This window comes from Arctopsyche grandis, chromosome 6, assembly GCF_051622035.1.
Source record: "Arctopsyche grandis isolate Sample6627 chromosome 6, ASM5162203v2, whole genome shotgun sequence".
In the NCBI taxonomy this organism is placed as follows: domain Eukaryota; kingdom Metazoa; phylum Arthropoda; class Insecta; order Trichoptera; family Hydropsychidae; genus Arctopsyche; species Arctopsyche grandis.
This window is the reverse complement of record NC_135360.1, coordinates 13,148,370-13,167,497: the sequence shown is the minus strand read 5'-3', so window position 1 is coordinate 13,167,497 and position 19,128 is coordinate 13,148,370. Positions and strand designations below refer to the sequence as shown.

The following is a 19,128-nucleotide window of genomic DNA, read 5'->3' as shown; positions in this document are numbered from 1 at the left end:
CACCAATTTGACTATGAATTTTAAAATTGTGAAATATTGACCAGTCGCTTTCATGTGTTAGGGCGTCAGGGGGGGGGAGGCATTCGGATTGAAAATATAATACATAAAACACATCTTGTTAAAAGGCCTGATTTTAATTAGTGCTTTTAATAAGATATTTTTTAATATATTATGTTTTCAATTTGAATAAACCCCCCCCCCCTTTGGATTACATTATGATTCCGCTAGTGCTCTTCATTATATTATAAATATTAAAAATATCTTATCATCTGGGTCGACACACAAATTTTCAACATCTGTTTGCATTACCATTTTTCAATAATCATATCTGATTAATGAAAATTACATTTGAAATATAAATATTTCTATAGAATACAGTTCGCAAAATTATTGGCATTGATGCATAATAAACATAAACAAATATTATTTTAGATAAAATTAAAAATCTTATATTAAACAATTTCACGAGAAAGTATTTTATTCTTTTCGTTGATTCGGTTTCTAAATTATTTAAAATTTGACACAATAAAATTTCGGAACAGTTGATTGTGAATATTTTGTAATAAGGTGAAAGTAAAATTTTAAATTAATGTGGCTCACTTGGTATTTCATATTCAACTACATATGATACAACATTGGTTAGTGTTTATTGATACACATACCTATCAAAAATCAAATATATAATACATACTACAAAGTACATGCAACCACTGTGCAACTAATTTTTGTGCTATATTGTTTTGTATTAAAATCTGTATCATATGACAATCAGATATTAAAGAAAATTGAATTAATATTTGAAACGCATCGTTTCCATATAAATGTAATTTCACATGATAGAAAAATATACATATTACATTTAAATATTAATTAGTAGATCTTACTCATTAATAGAACAGTCCGAAATGTAAATTTCTAGTGCAAAAACAATGCAATCATCTACATGTATAATTTGTATATAATTCAGTAGTTTTATTAATTAATGGAAAATAATAACTTTATGAACACTTCACTCGCTATATATGTATGTATGTACTATTTCAAAACTACCTATACATAGATTGCAATTAATTTGTTACAAAAGTCACACATCTACAAACATTATAATGTAAGTATGTATGTAGTTACAAATGAAAACGTGTAATTTACTGTACTGGACTATCGCGTTTGAATTCCATCAAATGTTTGAAATGTGTTTTGGCGAGCAAGAGCTTGCTGTGAACTTTTTGAACAAGATCGGCGTCGTACATTTTTTCCGGTTCTATCAACTTCAAATGAGACTTCATTTCCCTGAACGTCAGGAGGATGCAGTTCCACGGGGACCAATCTTCGAGCACGTTCCACCGACAGAGACGCAAGTCTATAATGTCGTCGTACTCACTGATGGCGGATCGCGAATGCCAGACCTTGTCAACGATGAAGTAAACATCCTTCTCTTGAATCACGAAAGCTATCGACGACAAACATTTATTCTTGCGCTCCTCGCGCCGAACCGCTCTCAGCATGAACTTGTACGGTGTCATGTCCACCCAGTTTTGTTCTGCAAAGTTACTCCAGGAGCAGGCCGTGCACATGTTCATATTTTTAGTCCTGGAGTGCAGGGGAAATTTCGTGTACATTTTCACATTGTCGCACTGACTGCAATAATATAAGCGTTCACCTTCCATGTTTTTAGCGGTTCTCTCCTTGTGCTTTGCAGCTACGTTTCCACTAAACTCAGAGCTCTTGATGAACTGAAAGAGTGTCGTGTGGATTCTCTTCCGTAATACGTCTAAAAATTTGGCAGGGACGTTTCTCACGGTCAAATCGCACTCCCTGTCGATCAACGAGCTCAACTGATACGCCAAAGGAGTTTTGTAATTAGCCAATGTATACTTGAAGTTCACTAACAATTTCATCCTGTCTTCTAAGCCCAAATCCTCTTTGCAGAACTCCGTATATATATCTTTTAGTTCTCTTGCTTTTTGAGCTTCCATAGTGTCCATTGTGATAATTTTCCCTTTAGAATTTTGCCAAACTACCGGTTTCGACATCTCTTCCAAAAGGTTCTTTTCTTTCATTTTCCTAAAATCTTCTATCAATTCAACCCTAAATTTTTCTATAGACCTCAACAACTGAATTTCTTTATCCAACAGCAAACTGAATTCAGCAACTTTGGGACCTTTAGTGTGAAATTTTGATATGCGAGCTATTTCAGTATTTCTCCACCTATCAACCTAAAACAAATATAATAAATATTATGTCATAAAAGAAAATCATTCATTGAAATAAAATAAAATGACAACCATAGCATATAATTGATCAAAATCTTCTCTAGTTCTGGGAAATGTCTTGGCAATCATTTCCTTTTTCAGTCTGAGATCACGTATTCGTATCTCTTCCAGATCTTCGTTCTTCAAATTTTCTATTCGTTTCCTGAAACAGACATGCCGTAATGTTATTTTATGAGTATAATCATAAATTTTTCTCAAATTAAAAATAATATCATAATTTTATCTTACATAGGTACATATACATATATAAATCGGATTACCTGCACTGTATCAGCCAACCACTGACTGCTTTTCTGCATCGATAAGCTCTCCAGGCTCTTTGAATACGAATAGCACATTCCGTACGTCGTTTTTGCGCCACAGTTTGAGTAACATTGGGCCAATGTGGTCTCGCTAACAACACGACGTCTGTAACGTTGGGCACGTAAACACCCCTACCATATATTTGGGTACCACGGCTGGTGCCAGTATCCTACATAAAAACTAAAAAAGGTCAAAAATATACAACCATGTATTTCATAAATCTCAGTCAACTTACAATAGCAGTATCTCTGACAGTCACGGTTTGTGTATCTCTGTGATTTTTCTTTTCGGGAGGCACTTTTGAGCGAAAGTCTTGAGTTTGCGTAAACGCATGGTGATATTCCAAGCCTGAAACAAATAAAATTATATATTATGTAAAAGTAATTTTCTATTTAATAAAATTAATAAAAAAACTACCTGTTATTTTATTGCGATAGCCTCCCAAATAAGGTTTGACGATACGTGTATCGATGACTTCAACATTGACATTGATGATTCTATTTGGTCCCAAAGGAATAGCTACGGTTAAAATGTCCGAAATAGGCACGTCTTTATACACAGTGTCGAATTTCATTTTGGTTCCATCTTTAGTGTACAATTCGACTTCTAAATTTCCAAAGTTGTCTATTTCCAAATCTGACAATTGGGTATCGTCGGTCAAGATGGATTTGTTTTTAACGAGCAAAAGTACACTTTGTTCGACTACCAATAGGCTTGAAAGTTTTTCCTTCATGACTTGTATCGTACTGTAGCATGGGAATAATTTCGTGAAGTAGTGATGCTGGTTGACCACGTGGAATTTGCAAGTGATATTCTGCGGAATGATTTTCTTCGGAGGTTCTTCGTGAACGATTACCGATATCGACTCGTTGAACTTTTCCTTGACAATGTCCACGTCTATGAAGCTGTCATCCTTGGTGAAAATCTCCACTTCCGCGTCCGACTCCAAAGTTGAAATGCGCACGTCGTCTGATAGAGTCGAATCGTTTTTGAGGATGGTGATGTTGTCCGTGGTTGTTTTCAATAGCTTGGACAGCTTCCTCTTGACATCTCCGACTGTGGACGAGTACTTGAAGGACCTCTTGAAGTGGTCATCGTTTTGGTTCGATACGTGAAACGTTACGTTGATCCTTTTGCCGTCCAATGAGTTGCTCTCCACATTCTCGTCGTCCGTTCTGAGGCTATCTGGTATCGGTTCGGAGCGTTGGCGTATGATGGGTTTCCTTTCCATTGTGAAAATTGCTTTTGATTAGGTTTTAATTTTGGACGCGTTTTATCTTACTTCTCGTCAATGTTGTATCGATAAAACGGTGGAAAAGCGTGCGCTTAGGTCTACAAGCCCGGAAAATTGACTCGCGTAGCCATAGATATATAACAACATTTGTTTACTTAGCAACGTAATAAATCACACAACGATTCAATGTAATTAAATGCATACAATGTACTATTTGAGTATCACAAAACAACATCAATCATAGCGAATTCCCAAAAGTTGTGATTTTTTAATTAAAACCTGCAATATGTACATATATATATGTACATGTGTAATTCTTTTGCATAAAATGGCGCATATTGAAAATTCATATAAAATAAATAAAATTAACACAAATAATGAATAATGTAAATTAAATACATGTAATACTACACATATTTACGATTTAACATGTATGTACGTGTTCATATTAAGTCGCACACAGTTCAGAAGCCATTGGAAAATTCATTTTTTATATAGGCGTTCCGTCAAAGACAATGTTTTTTTTAATTATTGGTCTCGTCAAGCATTTATGTATAATTTTCACTAAGAATATTCAATAATCAATTTTAACATACTTATTATTTATTCCATAGTCCTGAACATCAAATGTTTAGTCAAATTCCACTTTCTACATTGTTAATTTTCAGAACGCAACAGAGAAACAACTTGAGAAAAACATTTCACAAGAAAACTTCTTAACAATATATGTATGTAAATAAATAATAAATAATAAACAATAAATAATAAAATTTTTTGGCATGGTATCATAGTTGCCATAGAAATGAACAGATTTAAGAAGAAGTATGTAAATGTACATATATGTAACTGGATAGTAAGCAGCTTATCTTATGATTTCTATTAACTTGGATTTGTTCAATCTAAATTATGCAGATCTGGTTGAGGAATTGTTTAATTTGAGATCTGTTCTTACATTTAATTTTTCATATTTCATTTTATTTTTTTTATTTTTCTATTATGTTTGTTCTTTACTAAAGTATTGTAAACATTATCTTCATGCTTTATTAATTTATCTATGTACGTATTAACAATAGATTAAGTTTTGTGATCGTACGAAAATTTGAACTCGAGATTTTTTTTGTTTATGTACATCTTATTACATTTTGATATTTAATTTTTATTTTTGTATCTTTTGTTTTTTCATGTATGTATGTATGTATATATGCCTAGCTATAGTGACGCCCTGGAGTATATCTATAATGTCACTATAACTAAACTGAAATAAATAAATATAAAACCGAAACGGCGTCTAATTCGATTTTGATTGGCTGGATTGGTCTGTTGTTAAATAATATTAATTTTTTTCGATTGAAATAAATTTAATAAAAAAACAAATGAAGATTTTTTTCAAGCTTCGACTATTAGAATGCATTTCCATTTCAAGTTACTTCTATTATATCCGTGGTAAAACGGAAGAGATCGTCGAAAGTGGAACCGGGTAGCACCACTAGTCTTAGATTAACATGAATACAATTTTTTTTTAATAAATACACCGAATCTCTACATCTGCAGACAGGGATAACTACTCCGTACGTGCATACATACATACGTACATATATACCTCGGCTAACTTTCAAAGGGTTTTAACGTTAGTGAGCCACCGCAGATTTAAAGTCTCCCATTGAGAGGTGGGATTGTGGGTCAACTCAGGCCAGGAATTCTACGGTGAGCTTTTTAGAGTTCGGGAAAAACCTCATTAGAAGTCGAGGCTTAGTTTGGATCTACGCCGACAGAGGGTTCGTCAGCTGCGAGAGTTTAAACACGGCGAGCCGCTCATCTCAAAGATTCGTACCGGAGGTTTCTGTTTGTGCAGTATCGTTCGACAAGAAACACGTTCAAATATTATACGGTGTAAGTTCTCAAAGTTCGGATTACAAAATTAGCTAGCGTGCCTCAGACAGGCACTATTGACTTTAAGCGTAAAGGAGTTTTGCTTCGCGTCTCAGCCGACCTATCCTCCGATTGAATTAGTTAGAATGCTCGATTGAATCTGCGTATGACATTGTTGTTGTTGTTGCACGTCTTCACGTCGAACTTCCTCGATTTCGTATCTGAAATGCACTGTTTGTACAATGTTTACTTATTAATGTGGAAGCTCTTATACATATATAATATAAACATGTGTAATTTGTCGTTTTATGTTTATGACCTTGGGTATATGTGACTCCAGTTCGATCACTTCCTATTAGATTTTGCCAATTTATCTGATTTCATTGTTGAAGCGGTTCCTTACCAAATTTTTGCCAATGGTGTCACCTTGGGGAAACCTGTAATGGCGCCATGGTAAATATAAAATAATAAAAAGATATAGGTATATATGCATTTATGTGATATGACTTGTGACGTGTATCGCCCGTTGGGATTTTACACTGATTGGAAAATCTATCCTTAATATTGGAAAACTGTCGACTTTCATGTAAAATAGCGAGGTCTTTCAATGTATGATAGGCCAACGTGGAAGTAGACGGAAGCTTTGATTTTTTTTCAAAATAAAATATGATATTTTATGTATTGATTTAAATTGAGTCGAGTTTTGAAGATTTTTTGAAATATCATTTCCTGTAAATTAAAAAAAAATGTAGATAATTTTTTTATAGATAATTAGAAAATTAATAATTTAAAAGACATGTTATAGATTGATACAAAAAGTATATTTTTACATACGAAAAATCAAGCAATGATTGACAGTGTCTGAAACCTCTTCATGCTGTCTGTATACTGAAACAAAAATAAAATTACATCAAAATTTACGTAATATGTTGTTTAAATTTCACCATAGCCACGGAGAGGAGAGCTTTTGTGGGAATAAAAAAATAAATTCATTAGAATGAATGCAAATATAAATATTAAAAGTTCTACTTATATTAAGCCATATACAATTTAGACTCAATTGAATGAAGATTGTGAACTTTTTTTAAATAAAAACATCTGAAAGTTATTTGTGTATTCATTTATTTGTTATAATTAGAGATCGGCGGACAAGTTGCTTATGCCCACAAAAAATAGTTCGCTATTTAAAACCTTTTTTGTTGTGTTTGTAGGACAATAGTGAACCATTTTTTGTGAGCACAAGCAACTTGTCCGCCGATATCTGGTTATAATTGGTGGAAAACTGTTAGCTTCATTATAGTAAGGGTGAACACACGTCCCGTTTTGGCCGAGATAGTCCCGTATTTTACGTGCTTTGTGTTGGTCCCGTCGATTTGATTTGTCCCGTTTTGCCCATTCACTTAAGAATAATAAATTATAAGATTAGAAATTTTAAGTTGATTAAGAAACTTTTCCTTCAGCCGTTGCACTTAACCTAAAAGCGCAACATTTGACAGTGAAAGTCACGTTTGGTATAAACTTTTAAAAGTCAACAAAACTGTTAAACAATTTTTATAACTATAATAACCTTCTTATGGAAGATTATAAGAATTAGGAAGATTCTAAGATTATAAGTAGGTCGTAAAAAATTGTGTTGGTGTTAGTAACTCTGTTCTACTTGAGTTACCAACAAGGAAAATAGGAGTCCTGGAAAAAATGGTCACCCCAATTATAGTGTTCTATGTAACTTGGTACAAATATCTTTGATATAAACAATCAAATTATCGAGAGAACAACGATCATTGGGGGGGGGGGGGGGTATTATTACTATCAATACGGATCGCGTGACATTATTGATAGTGTAATACACTCCATTCGATCGCTTAAAATCAAACAGGGTGCACCTCACGGGATCGAATTAGAAATGCACGAAAAACCAAATATCGGAAGGCAAAGATTGAAAATCAAAAGATCTTAAGTCAAAAGATAAAAAAGGGTGCATGGTAAACGGTACATACTCACTTAATTTGCGCGAGCAGGATACAACAGGAACAAGAGAAACAGGCTTTTCCTCCCGTATTCTGCGCGCGCACATTAATACGGGAGGAAAAGCCTGTTCCTCTTGTTCCTGTTGTATCCTGCTCGCGCAAATTAGGTGAGTATGTACCGTTTACCATGCACCCTTTTTTTTTTGATCTTTCGATTTTCGATCTTTGCCTTCCGATATTTGGTTTTTCGTGCATTTCTAATTCGATCCCGTGGGGTAGACCCAATCGAACAATATGAGCGCGAAAGCGAGTAGGTTCATTTTAAGAGTGCAAAGGCGATCATTAGTAATTTTTCAGACATCTCACGGACACTTTGGTCGAGCCGCGAGACGGTAACGAAGTGTTTGTACGGCTGGTCCAGCATCCAGCAGGTTAAAAGGCACGTACGGTGAATTTTTCTAGCTAAGCCCGTTTCAGCTGGTTGTACGCGTCGGCTGAAATATTGAGTTTACAAGAGAGCGAGATGGAGCTAGAGAGGCGAGAGGAGAGAGAGAGAGAGTCGCTCTAACTGGGACAGGCTGTAACCGGGGAGGCGAAGGGGAGTTGCAAAGGGGGCGCATGGGGGCGCAGCGGTAAGGGCGGCGCCCCCATCTCCGAGGCGGGGGCGACAGGGCGCGTGCACAAGGTCAAGGTTGCAGAAATGCACTCTATTGCTACTGGGTGTTCGTAAACAAACCCATCTATTAACATATGTACATATAATGTTATGCAATCAATTTCATCGATTGCTTGTTTAGCATGTTTGTGTAATCGAGTATGAATGTATGTATATGAGCACAAGGATGCTTATTTACGAGTGCATATTTGTCATTTTGCCTTAATAATATCTATTAACTATGTATGGTATTATAATTCATCATTGTTTTCATGATTGATTGTGATTTATGAGTGGAATTTTGATTTACTCTCTTCCATTTGGGCCTCACAGGGATGTTTTTTATTTGCAGTTGGTTTTCATTTATTGGAACTGGCTGTAGGTGCAAGACATTCCTTATGTTATATTTTATATTTGATATTTTTACGTTATCTGTTATTATTAAATGCTATTGTTTTTTTAATGTTTATGTATGGATGTATTTATGTTTATGTTTAAATGTATTTATAAATGTATTTTTTATGTATAATTGATTAGCATATTATTTTCGGTATGTATTAATTTATGTTTAATTGTTATTTTGTTTTTTTGTGTTATATTTTGTTTTTTTTTTTGTGTTATAGAATTCCTGTAATGCCACAATGGTCTGAACTTTAAATAAATAAATAAACACTATAGGTACTAGTGTTTTTACCCGGCTTCGTTCAGTATTTGTATAATAATATAAACCGCTTAAACATGGCCAATCTAATAGTAAACATTTTATTATATTAATTTAAATAGTTTTATTTTATTTAAATTTATTTGAATATGCATTTGTTTTTTTATTAAATCGAACGTCTCGGAATCTACGACCCAAACAAACAAACATACATACATACATACATACATACAAAGTCTCTTTCGAAATTATATATTAGATTATACATATAATCAATATTACTATGTGCGATAATATACTACGTTAAAAATTTTGATCTAGTACAAAATTTACGTCGCGTCAAGGTCAAATAAAAAGTCATCGATTTCAAACAATATTTTTTTGTGTCTCAAACTAATCAATTTATTTCAATAAAAAGCAGCGAAAGGTATGATTTTTCAATATATCTTTTTTTTTAGATTAGTTTCGATATTTTTATTACTTAATAAATAAGCATTCAACAATCGATGGTAATTTAAATGAGATATATGCACGACGAGCCGTAAAAGTCAAATTGACGATAAAAAGAACTTCACGACAAAAATGGAAACATTTACGACAAATAAGTTAAAAGAAGGATGTTATGACAGATAGAGTAATTGCACGATTGAAGAATACAAAACAATACAATAGAATCAAATACAACTTTTTAACAGGAAATTGAAAAAAAAAAATTGTTGTTGTCGTGCACCACTTATCGTAGAAATCACAAATTCTGGCGTGCATAATAAATAATTAAGTCGATGGAGAATGTTCCAAAATAGGGTATATCTAGATTTTCCGAGAATTAGGATAACTTTGTTTTAAATGATGTCTTCCCATGATGCCATTACTGGTTTTACATTTTTTAACTTTTTACACATGTATGTAAATAAATTCTAAATTTGATAAATAGATTCTAAATTTGAAATCATATTCAAATGATGGTGACATAGTGGGTAAGATGATTTTTCCAATTTGATGAGGAACCATTTCAATAATTAAATCATAAAAATTGGCAAACTCTGATAGGAAACAATCACAAGTCTGAACAGCAGTACTACAGAAACACTTCCGAATTTTATTTTACAATCGAGGTCAACCCGGGGTTTTAATCAAGGAATCTCTCGGTGGTTAGCATTAACGCAACCACCGAGCTATACTGCTGGCTAAACCAATTTTTAACTACTAATAATTGAATTTAACGTGGTTATAGCGCGTGGGCTAATGTACATATAAGCATAAATGAGCTAGAAATAATATTAAAAATAAACAATACTAAGCAAAGTAAAAAAAAACCTAGTACCATGTACCTACTTGTTATGAAAATAAACATAAAAAATTCGTTTGATTACAATGTAAAAAAAATTAAAACAAAATTTTCTTTCGTTTACATTATACAATATTTGTTTAAAGAATACCTCAAAACGAACAAACTCATCATAGATACGCTTTATACGCTTCTTTTTCATTCTACGAGAAAATGCACCCATGGAAATATTCCATTTTGTTTATTAAGTTTTCCAGAAATGCATACCACGACTCAACTTTTACAATCAAATACATAAAAGTTCTCTCGAATATGTCTAAGGAAGACATATTAAGAATAAGCGAAGTAATCAACTACGGAAATAAACATTTCAAACTAATGCTCTTAAATTGACAATTTCAAATAACATAGTAAATAAGCTTTTTATTCTGCCTGTAGTGTATAGCTCAGCTAGGAGATTACATAATGCTGAATTTTAATTGGATAATCAAATATTGAGATAAAAATAATATACGAGAAATAATAATAATTGAAATGCATATTTCACATCAATTTAAAAGCATACATTTATCACAAACGAATATTCCGAATTGAAAATGTTGATATAATCCTCGTGATTGACAGAGGTTTAAATTTTAAAAACATATCGAAACCAACTATGGATACAAATTATAGATTCTCTTAATTTGATTTTTTTTTAATATGAACTCAATATGTCGAATGCCAAACACTTGCTTTCCAATATATGTACTGTCCTACTTCTTGTCGCATAAATATGCGATCCAATGCGTGCAGCGCTCGTTGCATTCTGGACTGTTGAGATACGAATATCGATTTTGAGGTTGGCCCTGGGGTATAGTTCGCTTGGAGATGTTGCGAAAACACCCCACCGCACACCCCTTTAAAGTACCCCCCAGACTCCCCCATGCCACCTATTTCCTTTTAACCTCCTCCCACTGTCAGTGACGACATTACCCCCCACACCACCCACTACCTCCTCGATGGCCCGATTTAGCGACACGTGGAGCCTCGGGAGCATTACGCATTGATCCTTTCATAATTCTCCTTCACGAAGATTGCTCGAGCTGAAAGGGCAAAGTAAACGTTAAATCTGTACCGGGAAGCTCAAAAATAACAATCTAATAAATGAATAAATATATAACAATTAATTAAATGCATGCACGTATTACATTAATCACACCTACAATATATCTATGTATGTATTATGCAAGGGCTGTGGAGTCAGTTCAAAATTTACCGACTCCGATTCCAACTTCAACGATTTTGGTAAGAACGACTTTTCTTGCCAACGTATACATTTTTAGTAGTAAAAATAATAGCGATTTTCAAAATATAAAAAAATTAAAGGAATTATAAAAATCAGTAAAAATTTACATGTAACCCTATGTACATATTGTATTATTGGTAATGAAATATGTAGGTATAAATAAAAAGTAAGTACATCCATAATGTATGTGTGTGAATTTCATACACAAACAAATCAATTTTATAAAAAAAAGTATGAGATGGAGGAAACAATCAGTTTTGGTTTACTTTTACTTTTATTATTTTATTGTAATGTAGTTTGATACTTCCTAAATTATTATTTATTATGGCTCTAAATATGGATAGCCAAAGTAACAATGTAAATGGATTTATCGCCGTTGCTAATAATAATTGCAATTGTTTAATTAAAAATGTACTAAAAAGGACATTTGCTTCTCTACCATATAATGAACAAGATATTATTAAGAGCCCAAAACCCACACCAAAATTGAATATTCATTCAAAAACGAAAACATATTAGAAATTTTAATAAACACATATGACAAAGTTTCAAAGAATAAAATAAAATTAAAAAAAATAAATTGATCATTTTTTGGACAGCATCCCTTGGTTGAAAAGTCACCGCACGCCACTGAATTACATATATGTACATACATACATATGTATTGTATTATATTTATATATTATGTACATACATTTAGATTCATAATGCCATATATAATTAGTTTTGCCATTGTTAACCAATTAAAAGGATAATATTAAAATAATATTAATAGTTTTCTGGGACAACAAGGACGAAAGACCTTGAAAGCCTCAAGTGTTGTCTTTCCGTACAATATTGTAAGTGAGAACGGAAAGTTTCTCGTTTCTCGCAAACCACTTGTCCCAGTGAGACGGCTCGGATATTGCACGAATATACAAATGTACGAATATTAAGATTGATTTAAATATATGCACATGCACTTTAGAAAGCTCACATCAATTGCTTATGAGTCGTATTTCGACCCAATGGGATCAGAACTATACCGGGAAGTAAATCAACACACGTGTGAGTTTACGGAAACGAGGTCTACTTCAAATATAGACTTGAGCTTCGCACCTACTTATACAGTTATAGTAGTTGCTGTACTAAAAATAAAATCTAAAAACTACACATTTCTAGGACGCGGTTTTTCTCCGTTTCAAACGGGTAATTACATATATAGTGTGTGTGTGTTTGTGTGTACTCTAGGGACTATTCTGTGCAATATTCTAAAGATACATTGAATGTATCTCGTGTTTCATATAAAATGTGTAAATTATCTACGCGTATGTATACATAGATACTAGCAGTAATTCACGTATAAATATTGTAAATGGCCAGTGTTTGAAAAAGAGTTTCACTTTCAACGAAAAGCACTTTCAACGAAAAAGTAATATATTACACTCCATATTTTTGTACGTATTCATATACATATGTATATACAATTTCTTTTACATGGACACCAAGCGTTAAAACAGCGTTTTCCAAACTGTGCGTGTCGTTGTGTTTTGAAGCTAAATTGCTTTAATAATATTTTTCTTTTTAAGTAGGCATGGATTTTTTCAGCATATGAATACGTTGTTGAGTAAACTATTTTACTAAAATAATTGCAACAATCAATTTTTTATTCAATAGAACACGAATACCCGCCTTTACAGATTGCTCCAAAGCGATGAGTGCACTTAAACATATATAATTAATTAATATACATAAGCATTTTATACAATGCGAATTCATACAAACATCCACATTGATATGGATGAAGAAATTTTTGCAGCATTTTATAATGAAATTGGCGAAACTCAAGACGCTGAATAACTTGAGATTAGCAAGAGAGATAGGATAGGAGATGTCAATTTTACAGAAACCGTTGAAAATCAGAAAAATTGGCAAACTCTGGAAAGAAACGATCGACCTGGAGTTACAATTTAAGGTCTGGCCAGCAGCGGGACTCTAGTGGAACTCGAACTCGTGACCACTCTGGTAAAAAGCATAATATGCTAACCACTATCCACGCCACTGGGTACTACAGAATGTTTAAATCTAATATGTAGGTGAACTACAGAATGTTTCAAAACATGTAATGTACTTTGAGAAAAAGCTTTCTTATTATATGTAATATAATAGCAACACAGCTCAATGGTTAACGTATAATGTTATTTACTGATTGGTTATGAGTTCAATTCCTTGCCCGGTGTCATTTCGTAATAACATTATGTACATTTTGTCTTGAGGCAAACCTTATGGTAAATATAAATCTGTTTAGTGATTTCTTAATAAATATTACTCATTGTTCTGAGATGTTTGGGTGGTTGAAAATTGAAAAAAAAAGCCTTAATGAGACTCTGACCTCTTCTAAAACGCCTAAAAAAAGCTTAAATTTAAATCATATAATGTAATATAATTTATATTTAGGTATTTATTTAACATCAATCATATAAAAAGGTTGAAGGTGAGAGGTAGAGGTATGTAACTCAATACAAAAAGGGGATAATCGCACATAACGTTTGGAAAGCGCCGATGTAGTATGACACTGGCATTGAAAATATATTCTCGGTAGCAAGAATTCAACCAAAACTTTATGAGGCTGATTTGTCAAGTTTACACATCATAAATTTTCGAGAACGGCGATTTTTAGTTTATGTCAGATGTTCGCAAGCATCCTGGTTTTCGTTTAGTACGTACATACATATGTATAGCCGGTTATTGCTTTATCGGAATTGATTTCGGAAAAACTACGATATTGGAACCAATTATGTAGTTGCAATATTAAAATCGAATGGTGTTTTCATGTTGTGCAAGGCCACACAGTTAGCCGATATTTCCATTTGCGGGTGTGCGACGTCACTGTGTGTCGCAACCGGAAGCGGAAAAGTGGAAATCCGGAAAATGGAAAACTCACCATGACAACGTTCCTTCTTGGCGCGCATTCTGTATATGCTACCGAAAATCAACCTCCTTGTATTGTATTGTCTGGTTATAACAATATCCATGGATATAATAGTTTCAAGTTCCGATCGGACCTTTGTAAACATTTTATATTTATTTGAATTGTGAGTTATTATGAATAGTTCATTCGGTAAGTAGATCGATTGTTTGTTTGTGATGAGAAGATTAATGTATTCGATTTTGACGACACCAGTTGACATGCACTTAATAAAACAATAGGTGTTGATACCAAAATTGTAAGGTTAAGCAAAACTAGTATTATCTCTCAAATTGGCAAAAACCTAGCACAAGCACACTGATATAATTTTAAAATAAGATTTTAAATGAATTGATTATGGAATTTGCGTATACCAATCGGAAACCTCATTTTAAAAAGGTCAAACGAAGAATTACAAAAAAACCTTCCGAACTTAATTCACTTTCATAGGATATTACGAGATTGAAAAAAATGAATCTTTCCACTTTGGAGACGAGAAGAATGTGAGGTGATCTTATCGAAGTCTACAAAATTATAAATAGCCAATTATTGTCAATTATTGTCCTATTATTATCCAATTATTATTGTCCAATGATTAACCTCATTTCGTTTGACAGAATGCAAATCTGAGAGGTCATACTCTTAGACTTCAAAAAGATTTATTAACTATAAAATAATTAGAGAATCTTTTTAAATATAGTGGTTGAAATTTGGAATAGACTACCAAATAATTTAGTAATTTCTAGTGACTTAATCCTTATTTATAATATACTCGATAAATTCCTAAAAAATAAATGGTTCTTGTAGTTCTCCATTTTTTTTATTGTAGTTTATTTTTTATTTTGAGTTTTTTTTTGTTATTTTTGTATTATATTTTATTTTGATTTTGTTTTCCATTTTTTTTTGTTTTTTATATTATTTGTTATTTGTATTAAAACTTTTTGAATGAACAAACCCCTCGAATCCTGTACTAAACCCCTGTACTAAATTTACTATAATATACATACAATATATGCATTTTTTTTCAACTGACAACCTAAAATAGTACAATATGTACCCTATGTGAAATGACGGTACTTATTAGAAGGTTCATTGAATGATGAAGCTGCAATGAATTAGAAATTGAGTATGCTATGTATCATATAAACATACATACATAAATATTTAAGCATTTAACTATGAATTTAAAAGAAAGACTAAGAAGCAGATTCACCGACAGCCTTTGTGGTTTTTTGTTACTACCTACTAACTATCCAAGATTATTAAAGAGTTGATTAAAAAAATGGACCATAAGGTTGGAGGATGTGTTTTACATTAAACTACTGGTAATTCAGTGAAAAGGTAAATTATATAGAGTTTGCGAAGTAAAAAGAAGTGAAAACGCCCGTGGGGAGTGTGAACTGGAAAGGTTTTGAGGCGCGTGCTCCCAAAGAGCAAAGAGCCTGTAATTGCTAGACGGCTCGTTTGTAAGACCACCGGTTAAAAATTAAAAGGAAAATCCGTTCAAACGCATAAAACCGGAAAATAAGCTCAAAAGAAATGTATGCGAGGGAACTTTGTTTAAACTCATTCCGTTCAATTATAATGTCTATAGAGACGTAGGGAAAATTCTCACATGTCCATCTATTCGTATTCTACATACCAATCCTTAATTTCATACATATGTATATGTAAATAAGATCATAGTCGTATAATCGATTGTATAATATTTATATATCAGTCATCAAAATATTATATTGTCATCGGAAAAATTTCAAGAAATTGACTTGGTGTAAGTGGATATTGTAAAAGTATAAATTTTACATTTGTATGAAAAGATAAAATTTATGCGATTTGATTTTAGATTGAGAGTACAGTATCAATATACAGAAGCGAAAATTCGACGATTGCTGGCCAAAGCACTCATTTTATATGATATTTTTATAAACACAGTACGTTATCGCTGAAGTCATATCATATTTATTTACGACCATTTAAGTGCCACAAAATGCGATAGATATTTACAGCGTTATAAAAATTTATTAAAAAGAAGAGGAATAAAAAATATCGATTGCAACCATCATTCATATCACTGTCAGACCATAAAGATGAACTACATATACCGTTTTGTAGGTGCAAAGAGGGGGTGGATACAATAGTCACAGGGGCGGCCGACCAAAGTCAATAAGCCAGCGGGGGGGGGGGGGGGGGGGGGGTGAAAGTGGGATGAGATCGAAGGGGAGTGCTAGGGTGTAGTTCGCTCTGCAGTCGTGCTAGGCTTTGTGTTGGAGCCCTTCCAAAATGCAATTGGGGAAATCCTTTTCGCCGAGAAACGATCTTCAGTGGCAGCTTTGCGGGAGTGCAAACATTTTACCCGACAAACGAACCCTACAAAACCAATGAATGCGCACTTCCATGACCGCAAGCGTCTTACGAGATGACGAGAAGAAAAAAACAGGTGTGCGATGATTTAAAAGTGTTTGAACTTGATTACCGAACGGTATGTTCACAAGTCATTGCTTTCGATATCAGATCTCTTCAAGTATTCTTATATGGTAGTGAACTGTAGTCAATTAATAGGGAAACACTACGGTTAGCTTGAATGTATCGCATTACATCAGGTTTTCAATTAACGTGCTAATCTCTCTATGTAAATATGTATATAATATAAAATAAATATTGTATCAATTTTTTTTCAGTCTGTTTCAGTCTGAGCCGTAGAGCGGCTTTTTAAGCTATTTGCATTGCATACATATGCTGAATACTCGTCAACCAAAAATGGTAGTTTACTCTTGTAAGATTTTTCTTCCACTATTTTTTTCGACCCTTTAAATATGTGTGCTCTTTACGAAAAAATCCAGTATAATTCTTATAAATAAAACTAGTGTTGTACCCGATGACATATCATCGCATGGGTGTTGGTATATTAAGTTATTAAATAATAATAAAAAAATTAAAAGAAATGTATCGTCGGTCATGTGTTCGATCATTTTTACAAACCTCCTTTATGTTTTTCGAATTTTTTTCAAATACCTTTTAAATATATTTAATTTAATATTTATATTTAATTGTTTAATATGAAAAAAATGGTTAAAACTACCTATCTGCCTACGTATGTATAAACAATATAAAACACTGAAAGAAAAATTAATTAATAAAATAAATTTTCATTTCAATTTATTTTTTAAAACAATATTTCACTTTTTCATTTTGACATTTTCAATTCATTCCATCTACTTCATATTTTATGCTTATAATATTTAGTAATGAAAAGAATTTGAACAAAATCCGACGACTAGAAGTACAACTTTTGTCTTGTTTGAGTGAGTTCATAATACATTACCGCTCAAACTTTTGGCACAAACATACCGTTTCCCTACAAACGGTATGTACATATGTATGTATGTGTCATTATCGAATTATGTTGTTTATACTTGATTGGTCACATCCGAATTTTTTTTGTGAACTTCAAGATAATTTCAAAATTTTCGGATATATGTATTTCAAAAGTGTTGCAATCAAGGGATATTACGAGTATATGCTAAAATTAAATATGTTAAGCTAAAAAATATATAAAATATTGAACGCAGCCTTTCTTTGATATAAGCCCTTCTCGGGGTTATTATGTACCTACTTGCACCTTGACCTCTTTATATGTACATAAGTTGTGATTTTTCTTACAGGAGCTTCATAATAATTTCCGTTTAAAAGTTATGATCGTGCTAAAATTTTTCTTTTACTTTAACAACACCATATTTATATTAGTGTCGCAGATACATTTTGCATTGTTAAGTCATTCTAACTTTTATATATATATATATATATATATATATATATACAGTGGCGGACTGGCCATACAAGCGAACATGCCCGATGGCATGTGGGCCCCACTATCTGTTAGAAAATATGGGCCCTCAGTAAAATTAAATAACTTTTTAACTATTTCACGTGTGTAAAAATGTATAGGATATTGCAACTTTAGGACCTAAAGTTTGGGTATTTCAACAAAACAAATTTCTTACGATATACACAAATAACTAATACCTGCTTTAACAGCCCAAGGATCGGTTAACTTTTTTTATTAGGCTTGAAATGTAAGTTTCAACATTTGTGTGGGCCCTTTTGCCGGGCCTATTCCAACGTCAAGATTATGTATATACCAATACCTATGTAACAACTAACTACTGAAATAAAAATGGGAATAAACAAATTTTCGTGAATACGAGGACGATTCATCATCAACCAGCGATTTAAATTTACTTCATACTTTCAAAATAACATTTGATTATACTTCGATGATATAGTAAGATTTAAATACACAATTTTAAACAGTTTCCGAATATAAAATCTATTCCTAATCTAGACACACCCATGTAAATAGAAATATAGGATAGGGGCCCCCTCCCCAAAATCCCGATTTTCGATTAACATTAATTGAAAATATTATGCATTTTTTTCAGGGACGTAATTTGGGGGGGCCATAGGGGGGCACTCGCCTAAATGAAGGAATAGTGTGAATTTAGAAAATATTATGAATTTAATGATTAATGAGATACTATGGATCTATGAATGCTACGTGTATTTCTTATGTATGTTACTTTTGGGTAACTAATAAAATAATCGCTGCTATGTGCTTTGAAAAAAAACAAAACAAAACTTTATCT

General features: G+C 32.7%; 2 protein-coding genes across 8 annotated transcripts in view; both read right to left on the bottom strand.

The window, feature by feature from the left end:
* Positions 1-463: 463 nt before the first annotated feature.
* On the bottom strand, positions 464-4,413 carry LOC143912725 (IQ motif and ubiquitin-like domain-containing protein). Its single transcript, XM_077432055.1, has 5 exons — positions 2,994-4,413; positions 2,812-2,924; positions 2,534-2,745; positions 2,286-2,415; positions 464-2,216 (listed from the first exon to the last, which is right to left on the bottom strand). The coding sequence occupies exons 1-5, from the start codon at positions 3,805-3,807 to the stop codon at positions 1,146-1,148; spliced, it is 2,340 nt and encodes a 779-aa protein (XP_077288181.1). The 5' UTR covers positions 3,808-4,413; the 3' UTR covers positions 464-1,145.
* Positions 4,414-4,800: 387 nt separating this feature from the next.
* Positions 4,801-19,128, bottom strand: part of LOC143912724 (uncharacterized) — a 168,478-nt gene continuing 154,150 nt past the window's right edge. For 3 of the 7 annotated variants that reach the window (XM_077432050.1, XM_077432047.1, XM_077432053.1), the window contains 4 exons: positions 6,514-6,567; positions 6,187-6,408; positions 5,999-6,116; positions 4,801-5,910 (listed from right to left, as the gene is read on the bottom strand). In XM_077432050.1, the coding sequence (XP_077288176.1) occupies positions 6,520-6,567 (48 nt within the window). In that variant the 3' untranslated portion in view covers positions 4,801-5,910; positions 5,999-6,116; positions 6,187-6,408; positions 6,514-6,519. Of the gene's footprint in view, positions 5,911-5,998; positions 6,117-6,158; positions 6,409-6,513; positions 6,568-19,128 lie in introns of those variants that run through there. The other 4 variants (XM_077432048.1, XM_077432052.1, XM_077432054.1 and 1 more) reach the window with 3 other exon arrangements.